Source organism: Cupressus sempervirens, chromosome 4 (genome assembly GCF_028749045.1).
Source record: "Cupressus sempervirens isolate cs-2001-9-10 chromosome 4, ASM2874904v1, whole genome shotgun sequence".
Taxonomy (NCBI): Eukaryota; Viridiplantae; Streptophyta; class Pinopsida; order Cupressales; family Cupressaceae; genus Cupressus; species Cupressus sempervirens.
Genome location: NC_143121.1, coordinates 538,382,340 through 538,402,376, shown reverse-complemented (window position 1 = coordinate 538,402,376; position 20,037 = coordinate 538,382,340). Strand labels below are relative to the sequence as shown.

At 38.1% G+C, this 20,037-nt stretch overlaps 1 protein-coding gene and 1 long non-coding RNA gene across 6 annotated transcripts in view; one reads left to right on the top strand and one right to left on the bottom strand.

Annotated features, from left to right (window-relative positions):
* The window catches only part of LCAT3 (lecithin:cholesterol acyltransferase 3), a 189,902-nt gene that overhangs the window by 74,320 nt on the left and 95,545 nt on the right, over nt 1–20,037 (bottom strand). For all 5 annotated transcript variants that reach the window (XR_016363911.1, XR_016363912.1, XR_016363913.1 and 2 more), the window contains exon 7: nt 14,105–14,287. Coding sequence is in view for 1 of the 5 variants with exons in the window: in XM_089825842.1 (XP_089681968.1) it covers nt 14,105–14,287 (183 nt within the window). In the remaining 4 variants the exon portion in view is untranslated. The remainder of the gene's footprint in view (nt 1–14,104; nt 14,288–20,037) is intronic.
* Nucleotides 1–20,037, top strand: part of LOC149562316 (uncharacterized) — a 105,396-nt gene that overhangs the window by 75,312 nt on the left and 10,047 nt on the right. The gene's annotated exons all lie outside the window — the stretch shown is intronic.

Sequence of the window (20,037 nt, the reverse complement as noted above, 5' to 3'; positions counted from 1 at the left end):
TGAAATCACCGTATGGTATCCCAGTACGGATTTTCAACAACAGTTATGGTACGGATTTCTAGTATAGTGACCGTACGGATTTTTAGGGGTTTGATCAGTACGGATTTCTACATGTGCTGCACGGATTTTTGAGGAAAGCCATTGACACTGCGGATTTTGGCCATACGGCGTACGGAATTTGGAAGAAAGACAACGTACGAAAATTATACTTTGGAATGCGAGGTAATTGTACGGATTTTTCAAGCATATCATGTGTACGGATTTGGATTGCAAGATTACAGATTCTGAAGAGTGGGGTTTGGGCGTACGTCTTCTACTTGCTATTTGGTAGCACAGAAGGGTGACAGGAGGTTTTCTATAAAAAAAAAAAACGTCGACAAATCAAGAATGCTCAAAATGAGTATCAGATGATGCCACAGGGTATAGGAAGAACCAACGATTGCCAGAAAGAGTGTAGAATTGGCAGAAAATGACAAAAATGGTGTGTTCCATGTAATTTTGTGTGGGTTTCAGAGTGCTAAATTGGTCTTGGCGGCAAGGGGCGCTGCCCCTCGACCCGCCGAGGGCGTTGCCCTCTGGACCCCCAGTCGTTGCGGATATCAGTCATGGGAGTCTGACCAGTTGAGAAGACTTGGAGCTACTGCAGGCATGGAGTGTCTGTGTACCAGAGGCACTGGGAGTAAGTGTTGGCCATGAGGTTGTCTTGGTGGATGCGTAAAGAGCTCGGGAGGAGCTGATCATCCAGTTGGAGGCAGTGCAGCGACACTTGGCTCAGGGTACCGAGGAGTTGGAAGCAGAGAAAGCAGCACAGGTGGCTATCAAGGTCAGCTTGAGGAGTCAGTATTGTGTTAGCAAAGATGCAACGGGATGAATGTGAAAGTGATGTGGTAAATCAATATTGTTGTATTTGTTGTTTGAGTTTTGTTCTGTTGTCGTCAGGAGACGACTTTTCTTTTTGGGGGGGATGATGTCGTCGGTAGAAATTGTGTATCAGCCGACGGGTCCCTTCGGGAGGAAATTGTGTATCAACTGACAGGTCCCTTCGGAAAGGAAATTGTGTATCAACCAACAGGTCCCTTCGGAAAGGTTCTTGTTATGTAGCCGACGGGTCCCTTTGGAAAGGTTTTTGTTATGTAGCGACATGTTGTATATGGCCGACGGACTCCTTCGGGAAAGTTCTTCAGAAAGTATTTATAACCCCTTCGGGAAGCATTGTAATCATGAGATCATATCATTCAAGCATAATGTAATGTTCTGGCATATGCGAATAATAAGAAGAAGAATTATGCTGTTTGTTGTTCGTATTCATTGTCTGAGTACATTTCTTAATTACCCTATGCCGTAAACAGGCGATAATTCAAAATCAGATTTAGCATTGTTGTAGTCATTATTGTAAGCCCGTTTGTCTTGGCAAATTTATAGTAACATTGTACATGGGAATGAATTCAATAAAGAAGATATATGCTACATACCATTTGTTTGACGAAAAGTCTATCTAATAGCATATATGATCAGCATAATAGTTGTATGCCAATTGTTTGTCAAAATGTCAGTTTGGCTGTAGGTATGCATTCCATATCTCGTTTCCATGTATATGCATTGAAAATACTAAAAAGAACTGCACTTGCATGTTAGTTCCTAGTAAGAGTTATCATTTGCGAAAATTCTAAATTTCTTAGCATCATTCAAACTATATCAAACAATCTGAAACACAAAAAAATCAGAAAAGAGAAAGGCAGCATACAAGTTTTTGACAATATTCCTTGAGCTAAAATCAGTCGGTTTGGGCAAGGGATATTACATTGGTATCAGAGCTTGCTTGCAAAGTGTTTGACGAAATGTCAAACAACTGAATTAGAGAAGAATTTGGTGTATCATGAAGTTCTGAAGTTATTACAGTGGTATCAGAGCTTGCTTGCAAAGTGTTTGACAAAATGTCAAACAATTGAATTTGAGGAGGATTTGGTGTTACACAACGTTATAACCGGTTGGGGTTATTACAGTGGTATCAAAGCAGATTCCTATCATCCTCTAGGGCTGGAAAGTTATTTTATTTTCAAATTTGTTGTTACATGTGGAGTGAGCAGCACTCTAGCATTTTCTAGCAATGGATAGACATATGAGGATGCACAGTTCTAGAAGTCGATGGAGTAATGATTAAGGTAGCACGAAAATGAATGCTTTGCAGGAAAGTATGGAGAAATTTAAACTTCATCAACAGAGGTTGGCAAAGAGCTTGTCGGATCCAAAGACACTTGAGAGAGCAGTGAGGTATATGGTTTTTTCCTTTAGAAGGCCAAGATCAAGGTTGCAAGGAAGGAAGCTTGAGTTTTCCCCGACATGTGTCCATGATGCAGATGTACCTATATTCAGTATGACACCAGCTAGTCCTATCCACAATGTTGATGATGGACTTATTTCATAGGGACATGTGGACGTATTAGTGCCCTTGGTGGATAGTATCACTGAACTTCAATAGGTTGAGACTCCCAAAGTAGTCGCTACAGTTAGTTCAAAGGTAGTTGATGATGTAGTTGTCACTAACAGTTCAGGTTCTCCTGAGGAGGGAGTTGTTATTAAAGACTTATATGGTGTTGCTCTAGTGCAAGAAGTAGTTGATTCCTCAAGTGGGACCGAGGCACGTACAGTCACCCAGCTGTGACGTTGGTGATGTGGATGTTTTAGTGGAGTCAGTAGCTGTGGGTTTATGCTCTAGTATTACTAATTCACAGCCTAGCATTGAGTCATGTGTGTAGAGTTGGGACTCTGCAATTGAGGCTTTGTCAGGAGATGTTGATGCAAATAGTATAGACACATCTAACGATCCACTTGATGATGCTATGAGATGTACCCCTTGTCAGATATTGGGTGATGTCTCTAAGGAGGTTTTGGATGAGTGCCAAGATTGATGTTTCAAGATCTTATTATTGAGGTGCAAGCTAAGACATGCGCGGAGATTGATACTACGAGGGCTTCCATTTCTTCAGATGAGGAGTTGTTTGAGGTATATGGTAGTTGCATCTCAAATGTAGAGTGGTGCAAGGACAATAGCACATGTATGAATGATCTTGTGATGGATAGTTTTGATTGAGTTTCTTATCATAGTGCAATTAGTGAGACACAAAGCTTGCATAGGATTCAGGGGTTACAAAAGCATCATGTGACTTATCAGTTGAAGGTGAGTGATAGTGGCATTTCTTCATTTCTTGATCATTATGATGTTATTCATCAGATGTTAGCTACATTTGGTTGGGGTGATCCTATGTCAGATGAGCATAGTGATAGTAGTTTTTCCCTAGAAAAGGTTCATGTGCTTCAAGAGGCTGTTGGGATCTTGAAGCATAGTTACTCTCAGTTAGTTACTGACAAGGATTACCTTCTAGATAGGGATAGCACCTGCTATGAGATATTGTTAGGGAAAGAGGAGGTGGCTAAGCTCACTCAAGAGCTTGAGGTGACCGTGGCCTCTTTTTAGTATACTCAGTTGGCTTTTCAGGAGTCACAGTCACAGTTGGATAAGGTTACCATGGAGTTAGACTGGGTACAGTCACACCAGCCCTAGACCCTGTTCAATTACATATTGTGGTTGGTAGTGAGTTTGCTTCTATAGTTGAGGATGAGGCACGTGATGATGTGGCGACCACATTCATCCAAGATATGAGTGTAGTATGCACAGAGGAGGTGAGAGCATTAGTGGAGATGGGATCTCGTGGTGATTTGCTTCCTTCTACTGGAAGTGAATCTATTTCTTCTTATCATACAATTTGTAGCATTGGACACTTGGCATTGTCAAATTTTCAGAGAGATCAATTGTGGATTGCGGGGGAGCAGATTGATGCTTCCACATATAATTTCTACTATACTGATTCATTCATGGAGTATTTTCTTGGGAACTCAAATTTGCAGGAGGTTTCATACAGTATATCTAAGGGAACTCTCATTCGCGGCTCTCGTGCTATATGACGATTGGTAAGGAAGATTGTAGAGACATTGGCTACGATACTTCCCAATAGGGATTTAGTGGTTGGGTCTACTAAGAGGGTTACCTAGGATCCTGCCCAGTCAATAGTTCGAAGTCAGAATGGAGCCATCTTGAGGTTCTCAGTTTGATGATGATGAGATTGGGGGTTTTTATCGGCATTACATTGTGAGAAGTGCTCATCACTTTTCTTTTAAACCACAGATAGAGGACTTGGTTTTCATCATTATGGATGGTGACAAAAGGTTTTGGTATTCATTATACCCACAGAGGGCATACTTCTGTGCCAAGGGATGGAGATTCTGAGATACAAGGTATTGTGAAACAATTGGATGTGCTAGAGAATGATATGAATCAAAATCACAAACAAATGGCCCAACTGATTTCAAATTTGGGCTCTGAACAGAACATGATAGCGCTTTTTCGAAGAGTGAAATGTGATGATATAGTTGTGGCTTCAGATTTGCAGGAAATTTCTTATGAGACACTACATGAGTTGGGCGCAATTGAGGTGGAATGTGATGAGACTTCGTGTCAAGTCAAATGATGCAATTGTTGGCATGAGTTCCCTGGATCATGTATTTGATGGCGATGTAGCAATAGTTGGAGTAGGACCATGCGAGGATACTGCCATATCAGCAGCCACTTCTGTGTCGGTTGAGCCATCCAACGAGGAGTTTATCACTATGCATGCGGTTGTAGAAGTGTGTTTTGATGATAGTACACTTATTATTGTTGATAAAGTGAGAGATATAGTGACGGAGTCATGTTATACTATCGATCAACAAAGTGTTGACGTTCACTTCATAAACAGTCCTATGTTCGACATGGATGCAACATTGTCTTATGACAATCCATTATTTGAGGTTGATGTTGATCACTCATTTGAGTGGAGTTGGGCTCAATTTTTACCATCTGTAAAGATTCAGTTTTGTGTTGCGAAAGTTGGTAATGTTCCTGTGTCCACAAATTCTGACGTGGTTACACCTATTGTTGATACAGTTGACATGACTGCATATGGTTCTCCTGTAGCTACATCTCTTCAAGGGATTGTTGATCAAGATTCCAATTCAGTATATATTATGTGGGTGGGGACCAGGATGAAGATATTTCTTGTGGGGTTTTCTTCTGGTGATATTCTAACTCCTACATCATTAGCACAGGTTTCGAATGCTATACTGCAAGTTATGTTATTGGTCCTGATGATGTTAGTGGTATGCAGTTGGTTCAATGTTAACAAGGGTGCCACATGCTACTTCATTTGGAATCCAAGTGGAGGTTGGAGTTTATTGTGTTGTTGGATTGCATGAGGACAAGCAATTTCAAGGAGAGCGGACTGTAATGTCCCCCATCTTTTAGACCCTCAATAGAGTTCTTAACTTTTCATTCTCCAAAGGCTAAGTGGAGAAATAGGGAGAAATAAATTAAATTAAAGTCAATAAATGAATAAATTTAAAAGTGACTTTTTATTCAATTAATTTAATTTTCGAGAAGCACAACGAATATTGTACTAGAAAGGGGGAAGCTTCTAGAGAGTGCAATTTCTAGAAGCACAACTAATTATTGTATTGGAAAGGGGGGAGCTTCTAGAGAGTGCAATTAAATAATATTTTATTTCCTTCTAGAAGGGTGAAGGAAAAGAATAAATAGAGGCGAGAGCTTCATTGTTAGGCATCCAACTATTATCAATTGCATTTGATATGAACTTAGGAGAAGAAACTAAGGGTTTTTGATTTCAGTTAGCCATTGGAGAGTGTTAATTCTTTAGTGTTGCAACCATTTGAGGTGGTGAAACATCTAATGAATTTGGCATTCAGGAGAGCTTCATTCTGGAGTTCTATTTGTGCTTAAAGTTAAGGAATAACCGAAGGGTTTGAAGAAAATTGAAAGACTATCAAGTGCAGACCTGAAAAATCATCTTTGGCAGCCATTAGCAATCATTTTTTCCTTGCTGCTACAGTGTCGTGCTACAGTATTTCCCCTTGATTCGGATTGGAACTTTCATCTCCATCCGTGGGCATGACTATTATCATGTTCCTCTTGAACTATTAGTAGTTAACATAGTAATCTTAGGGATATGATTTTGCTGTTGTAAGTGATAATTCAAGATTAGATTTGGCATTGTTGTAGTCATTATTGTAAGCACATTTGTCTTGACAAATTTATAGCAACATTGTACGTGGGAATGAATTCAATAAAGGAGATATATGTTGCATACCATTTGTTTGACGAAATGTCTATCTAATAGCATATATGATCAGCATAATAGTTGTATGCCAATTGTTTGTCAAAATGTCAATTGGCTGTAGGTATGCATTCCATATCTAGCTTCCATGCATATGCATTGAAAATACTAAAAAGAACTACACTTGCATGTTAGTTCATTGTCAGAGGTATCATTTGCAAACATTCTGAATTTCTTAGTATCATTCAAACTATATCAAACAATCTGAAACACAAAAAAATCAGAAAACAGAAAGGCAGCATACAAGTGTTTGACAATATTTTTTGAGCTAAAATCAGTCTATTTGGGCAAGGGATATTACATTGGTATCAGAGCTTGCTTGCAAAGTGTTTGACGAAATGTCAAACAACTAAATTAGAGAAAAATTTGGTGTTTCACAAAGTTATAACCAGCTGGGGTTATTACATGAACACACTTATGGAAGAGATAATAGTTAAATTTCTTTGATTGAAATTTCGAAGAACATAAAAGATCCAACTGCAGTATCACAGTTAATCCATAGATTACGATGCCTATACCATACAATAGTCATCATCATGCAAATCTAACAGGAGTTGTGAACTATTTTGTTTAGGCGAGAGATAAAGTTTTAACTTGAAAGAAATTAGAGATAAAAACTGACACAAAAAAAGGCGCAAGGATTATAGCATATGATGGTCATCACCATAAAAACCCAAATTAGAGCGAAAAACTGTCACAAGAGAAACCATAAGAATTATCACATACAAATCTAAATAAAAGTTGTGAACTATTCTCCTTAGGGAAGATACTAAGCTTGAACTTGAAAGAAAATTAGAGGAAAAACCCCTCACAACAGAACAAACAAGGATTTGACCACGGAAAACCCAAATTCTGAGAGAAAACTCCAGTAAATGTAAGGCAAATTCCCTCCTTATCCACTATCTTCAATGGAAAATACAATCCTAGGCCTCTTGGCCATAAAAAAAACCCAACATAACAATTTTCAGTCCCTATGATCACACGTAGCTCCAATGCACATTTTGTAGGTCTTTTTTTGTGTAGGTCTTTTTTTGTGGAACACTTGAAGTCTCTAAAATTTCCCTTCTAATTCATTTTATTTTTCCTCCTGGGCATTCACAATGGACCATTCAAACCCCCTAGGAATCTCAATGATCACCAGAAGTTTGGAATAAAGAAAACTCAAAGCATTTTGGGATGTACTGAACTGTTTTAATATGTGTTGCAAAATATTGCTTCATACAACGACAAGCTACTGCTCTAGACAAAATCAGTGCCTGGTTAAAACAGAAGTAAAATCAATGATTACTGATCACATCTTTGATACAGCTGTTAGAAATCAAGTGACAATAGATTCCACACACCTAGATGAGTAAGGCAAAGCAATTGTGCCATCAGGGTAAAAGGCTTTTCCAAGGATCCAGCAAAGGTTACCCCACTTAGAGAAAAAAAGTGAAGAAATGGGCCTCACTTCTCAACGAGTAAATGGCCCATTAAACAATTCAGTTCACAAGGTAGCAGCTGTGGATAGCATTCCACAAAAATTTGAAGTCAATTTTCTGGTTCTTTCTACATTTTGGTATTTTGCATTTTCAGGCCCTTCAGTGGCATTTTACCCTAGGATTTTGCCTAGATACCCTAAAGGATGGTTAAGATTCCTTAGGGGCACCAAAAAGTTCACAGCCTAATATTTCTGACAAACATTCAAAGGTTTAAATTTCGATCTACAGACAAGAAATTATGATCACTTCAATTGTCACCACTAAATGGTATCACTTAAATACTTATTTTAGCTTCCAAACCGTTTGTTTCTATTTGATGGTTCATTTCAAATTCTTAGTTGAACATATGTCACCTTCATGAAGGACAACTCTTCGTTTGTGGTGATGTTTCAACTTCTAGATTGTAAAGATACAAAATATCTGCTTAAAATGGAAAACTCAGTTGAAGGAATACATCTATCCCATTAGGAATTTCCCTCTTTCAACTTTAATCTTGTTAATTTTCATTTCATAACTACTCCGTTTTAGTCCATAACACGTTACTCCATAGCTACTACATTGTCCCCAAAATTAAAATTTCAAATCATCAATGCATTGGTTTCACAGAATAAAAGAAATCAAAAGACAAAATCAAAGATTGTTAGTAGACACTGACAACATTACCAAACATGGTTTTAAGACCGTCAGTTCTTGTGGATTATTGTAACTCAGAAAGATAAGTTAGAAGTAGAGTTCAAGTTGGACTCTACTTGGACGAGAGTAGAGTTCAAGTACGACTCTACTTTATGGAAGTCGAATTCACTCTACTTTATGAGTAGACTTCATGTAAGACTCTACATTAAGGAAGTAGAGTTCAAGTAGGACTCTATTTTACCCAATAGTTGGTATAAAAGGAAGCTGAGGGTTAGACGAGAGAGAGAGAGAGAATCAGTTCAAGTTGGACTCTACTTGGAGGAAGTAGAGTTCAAGTAGGAAGAAAGTAGATTTCAAGTAGGACTCTACTTTATCCACCTAACCAATTAAAGCAATCACTTAAGAAGTAGAGTTCAAGTTGGACTCTACTTGGAGGAAGTAGAGTTCAAGTATGAATCTACTTTATGGAAGCATTATTCACTCTACTTTATGAGTAACCTTCATGTAAGACTCTACATTAAGGAAGTAGAGTTCAAGTAGGACTCTATTTTACCCAATTGCTGGTATAAAAGGAAGCTGAAGGTTAGATTACGCATAGAGAGAGAGAGAGAGAGAGAGAGAGAGAGAGAGAGAGAGAGAGAGAGGAAATTTCTGATTTTACACAAGGCGGAAAGGAGAAAGATTACAGTGGTTAGTAGCAAAGGACAAGGTAGCAGTACTATTCTGGGCTTGCTGTTTTGTTTATAAATGTTTTCAGAGCCATTTTCCAATGGACAGGAAGCTCTTGTAAGTTTTGAACTTATTTTGAATGATGACCTAATTGAAGAGCATATGAACTGTGCATGATTGTGTTTTTCTTTTCTAGTTTTTCACTGCTTTATTTCATTAAAATAAATCGAGTTGTTTAAGTCTGTATCTGATCTATTTACCTAGATATTGGATTTAAGAAATCACCACAATATCAAGCTTTGAGCTCTAAAAGAAAAGTGCAAGACAGATTTGGCAGCCAAACAGTCTCAGGTTTGAGGACAGGCTAGATGGAGTTTCAAACTTCTTGACATGGAAAGCAAGAGTCACATTGCTTCTGAAAGGGCAAGAACTGTGAAGAATGTAGAGAAGGTTCTTCTAGTACAAACAGATCTTGCACTTCAAGCAGCTTAGGATAAGGACACTAAAGGACAAAGGGACTTTATAGATGCTAGAAAGGATCACCTGATTCCGGATATAGCAGAAAAAACAAAAGTCAAGGACATGTTTAATGGTCTATTTGAATGTGACAATATGAATCAGAAGATGGTTCTAAAGAACAATCTATGAGAGTGTTGAATGAACAATTTTGATAATATTACAAGTTACCACATGAGTATCACACAGATCTGTGATTAACTTGCAGCAATTGGAGAAAAGATTTTGGATACAGATCTAGTGAATGTAGCTCTAAATGGTTTCACCAAGCCATGGGAACCATTTGTGAAGGGAAATTGTGCTTGAGAAAACATTCCAGATTCGCAGACATTGTGGGATGATTGTATTCAATAGGAGTCTCGAGAGGAGTTCAAATCCAACAAACAAGGAGGTGGTGATGACAACTCAGCCCTCATCACTAAAACTAAGAAAAGAAAAGGGAAAGTTGTCACCAAGAAAGGTTGAAAAGATGGAGAAGGACATCAACATGAAAAGAAGAACAACTTAAGCAAGATCAAGTGCTTTGTCTATCCTAAGCAAGGTTACCATACTTCTAAGTGTCCAAAGAAGATGAAAGTACACAAGGAAGATACAACAAGTGGAAGCAGCAGTAGAGATTCAGTTGAGAGAATTTGCAACAAAGTTCGAGAGTGATTTTTCCCTTGTAGCCTACCTTTCCACCAGCACTATAATTAGAAGTGTGTAGTACTTGGCCAGTGGTTCCTCCCACCACATGACTAAAGTGCGAGACTTGTTCACTCAACTTTCTAAGTATGACTCAACAATCAATGTGGAGCTTGACAATGATGCCTTGTATACAGTTAAGGGACAGGGAATTATGCGATTCTAGCTTGAGTCAAGAAGATCAAATGATGCTCAGGAAGTGTTGTATGTACCTAGTCTGAAGAAGATCTTGTTGTCCATCTCAGTTACGAAAGACAAAGGCTATAGAATTACCTTCCAGAAAGGGAAAATGGTTATATGCCCAAAAGGAGTCAATCTCAACAAAGCAGTGAGGATTAGAATCGGGGAAGGCATTATATAGGCTACAAGGTAACTCCATTCAAGCACCAGTGCATAATAGTGAGAGCTTCTATGAGTTGTGGCACAAGAGGATGGGGCATTTGTATCACAAAGCGCTATCTATATTGAGAGACATGGTCACCGGCCTTCTAGAGTTTAATCTCAAATGGCATGGGGTATGTAAAGGTTGTGCTCTTGGAAAAAATGTCAAAGCTTCATTTACCAACATTACAATTCAATCTAAAGAGATTTTTGGATGTAATACATTATGATGTTTGTGGGCCTATGTCAATGGCATCAATGAATGATGCGTCCTATTATGTCACCTTCATTGATGATTTTTCTAGGACCACCTGGATCTACTTCATGCAAGCCAAAGATGAGGCCTTCAGTCACTTCAAGGAGTTCAAAGCTCAACTTGAGAATCAAGCAAGGAAAAAGATCAAGGTGTTGAGATCAGACAAAGATGGTGAGTATACCTCAAATGAGTTCAAAGACTTCTACAAGGATGTAGGAATCAAGAGAGAAGATAGTTGTCCATGATCTGCAACAAAATGGGGTTGCAAAGAGGAAAAATAGATCTATCATCTGTTTTTTGAAGGCCATGATCCATGACCACAGTTTAACAATGTTTCTATGAGCACAACATGCAACACGGTTTTATATTTACAAAACAAGAGTCCTCACAAGGTTTTGGAGGACAAGATCCCAAACGAGGCATTCGCAAGGGCTGAACCTAAGATAGGACATCTTAGGATTTTTGGTTGCACAATCTATTCATGTGCTTGTGGAGAAGAGACAAAGTTGGATCCCTCAGGTGAGAAGGGCATTCTTGTGGGATAAAGTGAAGAGTCAAAAGCCTACAAGGTCTTTATACCAATACAACAGAAGACAGTTATCAAAAGGGAAACTTGGCCTCCATGAAATCTCATAATCCAACCACAATTACAAAGGATACTTTCCAAGAGGATTCAATCAATGAGAAAAGTTTACAAACTTCTAGTGCAAAGGGCCAAACTTCAAGAGAGGGATAATTAACACCTAAATTAGTTAGGGGGCCCAAATGGTTTGAGAAGACCTTGAGAAATGTCTGGGAACATGTTAAGACTCCCAAAACCACATTCAAAGAAAGGCCTCCACAAAAGTTTTCGATATATGGCCTTGATGATGAACATCATAGACTCAAAGCCTTCCATCTTTGAGGAAGGAGCTAGCCAACATGTGTGAAGAGATGCCATGTTGGAGAAGCATAACTCCATCACGAAGAATGATGTTTGGGAGTGTGTGCAAAGACAAGTAGGGAAGTCAATAATGACTTCTAGATGGTCGTTCAAAATGAAACATGACGCAACTCGCAGTGAGAAGAAGTATAAAGCAAGATTTGTGGCTAGAGGCTTCTCTTAGAAAGAGGGAGTAGACTACGAGGAGACCTTTACTCATGTTGCTAGATACTCTTCTATCCGAGTTGTGATATCCATTGCTTCAGAGTTAGGGTGGAGGATTCACCAAATAGATATAAAGACGACATTCCTCAATGGAGTCATTGAGGAGGAAATATATATAAAGCAGCCACAGGGGTTTGAGGTACATGAGAGAGAGTCACATGTATGCAGATTTAAGAAAGCCTTTTATGGACTAAAACAAGCTCCGAGGGCATGGAACTCAAGAATTGACAGCTATTTCTAGAGCATGGTCTTCACCAAGAGTGAGGCAGATTCCAACATATACTTTATGCTAGTTCAATTTGAGCTCCTCACCTTGATGGTCTATGTGGATAACTTAATTCTTACAGGAGCAGAGAAGTTGATAGTTGAGTGCAAGTCAGATTTGGCAACAGAATTTGAGATGGACATTCGGTTAATGCATTACATTCTAGGACTTGAGGTTTGGTAGAGATCGACAAAGATCTTTCTCGGACAAGTATACGTTGCAGATCCTTAAGAGATTCAAGGTGCAGAATAGTAGATCAATAGCAATTCCAATGGTAACCAACCTAAAGAAGGTTGATTCTTCAAAGTCAGAATTGGAAGATTCCAGAAAATATAGGCAATTAATTGGCTTATTGATGTATCTGGAAAACACTTGACCAGACATTTGTTTTGTTGTAAACACTTCGAGTCAATATATGGTAGAGCCTAGGCAAGTTCATTAGAACACTACAAAACACGTGCTCAAATATTTGCAAGGCACAAAGGATTATGGTTTGTAATACCTTTGTAGAGATAGGGTGAAGTTGCAAGGTTATTTTGATTCAGATTGGGCAGGGAGTCGTACAGATTAGAAGAGTACTTCAGGGTGTTGTTTCTGTTTAGGGTCACCCATGATTTCCTAGTTCAACAGGAAGCAGACCTCAGTAGCACTTAGTTTGATTGAAGTTGAGTATATGGCAGCCAGTTTGACAAGTTGTGAAGCGGTTTGGCTTCGCGAGCTTGCTTACAAGTTTATTCATTCGGGAGATGGAGCCTAGTGTGATTAATTGTGACAGTTAATTTTGCATAAAACTCTTAGAGAATCCAAGGTTTCATAATAGGTCTGAACACATGAAGATCGTATATCATTTCATCAGAGACAGGATTTTGAAGGAGGCAATTAAGCTTCAATATATTTCGACAGATGAAAAAGTTGATTACATACTTACCAAACCCTTGGTAAAAGGGAAGTTTGTTTTCTTTTGAGACAAGCTTGGAGTGGTGGTGAATACCTTACTCACTAAGAGGGGGTGTTGACAATAGTAGCTCAAAAAGACAAGTTGAAAGTAGTGTTAAAATTGGACTCTACTAGGAGGAATTAGAGTTCAAATAGGACTCTATCCACCTAACTAATAATTGTCACCTAAGAAGTAGAGTTCAAGTTGGACTCTACTTGGAGGAAGAAGAGCTCAAGTAGGACTTTTCTTTGTGCAAGTAGACTTCATGTAAGACTCTAATCTATGGAAGTAGAGTTCAAGTAGGACTACCAAATTGCTGTTACAAAATGAAGCTGAGTGTTAGAATAATGTTCAATTATCTTTCTCACGAAGGAAATTGAGAGAGAGAAAATCAGAGAAGAGATTTCTGATTTTCAGCAATGCAGAAAGGAGACCGAGAAAGTTTACAGCAGTTAATAGAAAAGGAGAAGGCAAAAGTACCAAGTATATTCCAGGTTTTCTGTTTTGTTTGTAACTTGTTTCAGAGCCGTTTCCCCACGTAGAGGGAGCTCTTGTAAGTTTTGAAGTTATTTTGAATGATGAATTGATTGAAGAGCATATGAATTGTGCATAGTTGTGTTTTGGTCTTCTAGTTTTCCATTGATTTATTTCATTAAATAAATCTACCAGTTTAAATCTAAATCTGATCTATTCACCTAAATATTAGATTTGAGAAATTAGCACTTCAAATTTGGAAAAACATGTGTCAAGATAATATAAATATAATAGCTAGTTGAAATAAATTTACAAAATAAGGTACATCTTCAATATGAAGATAGGAAAGATAAATGACGAAAGAAAATGCAAGTGCGTCATCTTCAAAAATGCAAACTTATCTCTAAACAATGTGAAAAAAATCCTGTAAATTTTACCTTGTTACCCTTCAAAGCTTCTTGAAAAATATAAATACTTTCTTTGGGACCAAATGATTCAAGTTCAACAGAAGCTTCTCCTGAACTTGTATACGTTTTGCGCCAAATTTGAATTTGCGGCATCTTCTTCCATTTAAATTCAGTATTAGTCATCATTTCGTAGATTGATGGGCACTCAATCAACTGCAGATTTCAATAAACCATCTTTAGTTTCAAGCATGTTAGCAGTCTTGGGTAGAACAAATGCAAAATGAACCTGTATAAGATAAAGAAGACATTAAATCACCATGGCAAAGAACTCATTCAATAAAAGATTCTTAATTTAACACTAAACATCCTAAGATATGTCCATGTCAACATTAACGAAAAAAATGGAAAGATTGAAGTCCAAAAAAAGACCATATATCCATTCGTGTTAGCAAACTTAGCAGCAGTTGTGCAACATAATGACAGTTCATTCATAAGCATAAGGAAGCCATTTTTTATATGTATATGAGACAAGGTACCAATTGAATTGAACTGACTCACCATCCAGGCCCTAAGAAAATTTCAAAATTTATTAACTGATAATGGATGTTACTCTTGCTAATTTCTAAATAGTAGAACAGTTCAGTGGGAAGGCCATTTAGGATTCAAATTAGATAAACATAAGTCTGCACTGTTGTCCACTTAAATATGTTATATATGAAATGACAGTGCATATAAAACAGTGTATTGTGAATATTTTTAATTTTAACAATTTTGACAGGTTATACACAAACACGATAATCAAAGAGAAACATTAAGGTCATTGAAAAGTCTCAAACCAGGAAATGATCATAATCCTTCAGAGGACATAATTCACAACACAAAAAATACAATGCAATTTATGGCCCTCATATAGGGTCTTAAGTTTTTGAAGTGTTAAATAATATAATGTTTCTTTAATGGTCATCTGAGTTGCTTTACGAAGTTTCATTTTTGTCTTTAGTTAATGACTGTTTCATTTAGAAACATTGTCTTTGTAAATCTATTTTAGGAGTCTATGTCTCTTTTGTTTAATACATCAATTTACCATAATGTGGCATCAGAGTGGGTCAATGCGGTTTCATAGGATTTCGTGAATTTATTTTTAAAAATGTGACTTCTTGTTAATTGACAATTTTTAAATAACAAAAATTCATGATTTTTCCCTCTGATTTTTGAGGATTCCTGTTCTAATTTTTTTATGTGCATCGTTTTCTAGCTTCCATTTTGTTTAGGTTTCCAAGTGTGTTCTTTGAGTTTGGAGTCTACTTCTTTAGCAAAAATTGTGTCGCTCCTACATTTTTTCTCTCGTCATGAAGCATTTTCTTGGTTTGTGGCCAAACTTTCTACCAATTTCTATTTGTGTACCATTATATCAGTACAGTTTCATGCTTGAGTTTTTTTTATGTGCTCGCATCTAAGTTTTTTGGTGAGCTTGTCTTTTTGGTGATGACACTCACAAAGCCCACTTTGCAGCTGCATGCGTGTTTGACCCATGCTCTTGGTCATGGTTTCTTACCTTTGAGCACCAACTTCATTCACATTTTTGTCTACAGTCTATGTCATCCCTTGTGACTCATTTCTTTCTACATCTAGTCTTCTAGATGTGGTTTGGATATTCTCTGAGTATCGTTTTTTCTCCATTTTGTGACCACTTTTGGTTTTGATTCAATCACGAAAAGTCGTGATTTACTCAACATAATTAGTGTTTTGGGATTTCTTAGCAAATTTATAGACACTCCATGTTTCTGAGTTTGAGAATATTTATTAAATTCATATCATACTTATGCAATTATATGTATATACTATATGCATATTATCATGCAATAATTTCTTCTTTCTTGCTTGCAGGATGAATTCAGAATCAACCTTTAACAATCATGAATGCCAAAGATCATATTTTATTGATATGGTGCTGAAATTTTTCTGGTCTTCAAGTCTGAAAATCACTGATTCATAGGACGGAGAGTATTTATCGAATCGGCCCATACATACATACATACATATACATATATATATTATCATGCAAAAATCTCTTCTTTCTTGCTTGCAGGATAAATTCAGAATCAGTCTTTAACAATCATGAATGCCAAAGATCATATTGTATTGGTATGGTGCTGAAATGTTTCTCGTCTTCAAGTCTGAAAATCACTGATTCATAGGAGGGAGAATATTAATCGAATCAGCCCATACATACATACATACATACATAGCTGATTGGCGGACATGACATGAAGGGACATGTCTCCACAATGTGGAGCCATGTCCATTCACAGCATGGCCTTTCACCAACCAACGCAATCATTCACCAAAGTATGCTTCCAAAGGACACGATTCACAAATGGTTGGTTAGCATAATAACCAAATAATGAAAGCTGCCAATCTGCTACGTTTAATCACTACACAATATACATTGCTGTGCATAGTATCGGTTCATTGCTCGATCCATAGTATAAATGAGATATGATCATTACTTGATCTGTTGTATGCAACTGCCAATGTTCATTGCACGATACATGGTAAGAGAAGATGAAAGAAGTCTGATTAACATGTTTGTATAGTGCTTTGATCAAGTACAAGGATGACTGTTATACAAAACAATTAGAATGATTATTCTTATAAGCACAAGTAATGTGTGTGTGTGTATGTATGCCAGTCCACTATGGACTGACATGCATAAATACATACTCATATGTAAATAATCAATATAAACAGTCATCCTTAAATCTGAAAAAAGCTACATGCATAAACACTCCCTCTTAGCTAGGGAAGATAATCAAATATATATCAAGGGAGATATCACTTAACTCGTGATATCAACGGATGCTTTCAGAATATCAAGTCACATGACATTCTTCGCAAATCTATGAATGGAACAATCTCTCTTCATCTTCAGGTAAAACTACTTTCGTTATTGCAACTATGGCATACGGGTCCACTTCTATCACCGAATCATTGTCACGAGTTTCTATTGGTGTGGATTCAGGCTCAGCTCCATCTCCTCACATTTCTATCATCAAGTTTTTAATTCTTCGACACTCCTTTGTGTTGAGTTGGACTCTTATGTACCTCACACCACATGCCCATATCTGTTTGCATCTTTCTGTAAGAATTTGCCTTAGGGAAAAATTCACCCAAGAACTAAGAACTCAAGCACAAGCACAACTGTAGACCAAAAAAGAGTATGATCAGAATAACAATGTATTCGATTCAATATGCGCCTTAAGAGTACACTAGGAGTGCCTGTATATAAAGGCTTCTAAGATGCATCTAGAATGCCTCGGAATCAGCTACATGATAAGTCGTACAACCAGGCACATGTCCACCAGATATGGATTATCCTCCATTAAGCACGGAAGTGTGATGATGAGAGGATAAGCCTACAAGGGTGTAACACACAAATCAATGTTATAGACAACATGTGCTAAAATAGAGTTGCATACTTCTGTGTTATCAACATGACAACTCAAAAAGGTGCGCAAACTCCTAAGTGTCTCACAAAATAAAATAATAGAATAATGCAAAATAACAAAATAATGCATTAACCTAAGTAAGTTTAAGTAAGTGTAAATAGTAAATATGTATTTACACCAACACCCCCCCTTAAGTGCAACTTAGGGGAATGCTCTTAAGCTTACGAAAATTAAGATGAAATGCAGAATGGGTCTCGATTACTAGGCCATGTCAGGTACCCATGTACATAATGAAATGCAATCTCTCATAAAGCGGAGAAAGAGGGAAAACCTCGTGGTTAAAACCCTCACCCAAAAAGAGAGATGATAAGAGATGCACGGATGGATGGAGTAATCAAGACCCCCTCATTATGACATACATCCAGTATATACAATAGTGAGAAAGGAGAAAAACTAAACCTCATTAGAGGAAAAAGTCCCCCCCATAAGAAAGAAGAGGAAGAGAGACAATTTAGTCCCCCCCACCCAAAGGAAGAATGTCGACCAATGACTGCTGCTCCAAGGAAGAAGTTGGTCCAAGAGTGCAGAATGATGTTCCTCCCCTTTGGAAGAAACAAAGGCAAAGGTACAATCCTGAAGATGTATGGTGGCCCTGAAACCTACTCAAGTATCCCTACGTTGATGCTAGTGGTCGCCCCTTCCAACTGTGCTAAAAAGAACAAATGCAGATCTAGCAAGGATGTTTGTTGAACCTGTTCCAATAAACCATCTATCTCCTCAACTGATAAAGAGACCTCTGACAACTGCTGTTAATAAGAATCCACAATCACACCAACCTGTACAGATTGATCATGTAGAGAATGGACATGAGGGTCAGAGTGAGCCTTCGTAACAACTGTAGAAAGATCATCTTCATCAAAGAGAAGATGCAAATCATCAAGGTTGTCTCCCAAATCTGCAGTGTGTGACTCCACGAACAAACTTGCAATGTCTGCCATGTAGTCATCAACTGAAGCTAAAGCTGGAAGATAACATGTACCCTGTTGTGCTGGACCTAGCACTATGGCAATGTAAGCATGTGGACTATACTAATGCCATGACCTCTCCCTGCAACTGTCGATAGAACCCCACATGTCTGAATCTATTGAAGCACTATCGCTAGTGTCACTATCAGTTTCCACTGTGTATGAAGTGCGGAGAGGGGTAGAGGATAAGCTAGGTGAACTTTCCTCAAAGTGAACATCCTTCTCCACAAAAATATCATGTCTTTGGATCCGTAATTCTGTAAGCCTTAGAACTATCTTCATACCCAATGAAAGTACATGGCCTAGGTGATGGTGCCACGCATCCCCTAGAAGATAGGTTTGCCCATGTTGGACAACCGAAGACTCTGAAGTGACACACAACTGCTTTTCTGCCACACCATGCCTCAAAAGGAGTCTTCCCGTCTAGGGCATTATGAGGAGACCTGTTAAGTATGTGAGTAGCACTGCTAATGGCTTCAACTTCAAGTGTAGGATCAAGAGACTTGGCTTTTATCCTGCAACTTGCCATGGTTTTGAGAGTCCTAATCCTCAATGCTGCAACATCTGTCTTATGCGGATTGAATGCTGGTGGATTCTGAAGATCAATTCCCTCATGTTTGCAAAAGTCTTTAAGTCTTCTGTTCACATATCTGCTTTCGTTGTCCATCTGGAGTACCTTGATGGTTTTCCTTGATTTGTGTTCAACATGAGACTTAAAGGCTTGAAGCTTATCAACCACTTCATTCTTATGATGAAGGAAATAGACCCATGTGAAACGTGAAAAGTCATCAACAAAAGTAAGGATGTAGCGGCCTTGGCTAATTGATGTCACTGCACAGGGTCCTACTAAAACCGTGTGAACCAATTGGAGAATAACTAGTGCTCTTGAGACTTCCCTTTATCACACTTCTCCTTGAGATGCATATCCACTAAACATGATGAACACTCACCCTTAGAAAAGTTGATGTTGGGTAGACCTTTGACCATGTGTTTTGAGCAAAGTAGTTGAAGAGAGCGAAAGTCAAGATGACCAAACCGCTTATGCCATAAGTTGATGTGTGAAGTACAGTGAGTCAACAAGGCTTGAGAAGGAGTCTTAGGCACAAAGAGGAAGAAGGAATAAAGCCTCTTGTCATGATTGACTTTCCCCACTACAACCAATGAATCATCTCTAAGACTATGCACCATCACTGAATCTAGAAGGAACTTAACTTTGTAACCATCTCCAAGGTGAGTGATTTGGTAAACTGAGAGGAGATTGGAGCTAAGGTTTGGAATGTAGAGAATGTCTTTGAATTCCCCATTGTCCATTTCCACATGTCCTTTCCCTTCAACTTCCATCTTGGTATCATCTTCCACAAAGATGTGCGGTACCTGTGACTGCTTCAATGAAGAAAATTCTCCCTTTGAAGAACCCATATGATAGGAGGCACTGACTCAAGTAGCCATTCCTAAAAAGAACTTGTATTTGCCATTAATGCTTGCCCTT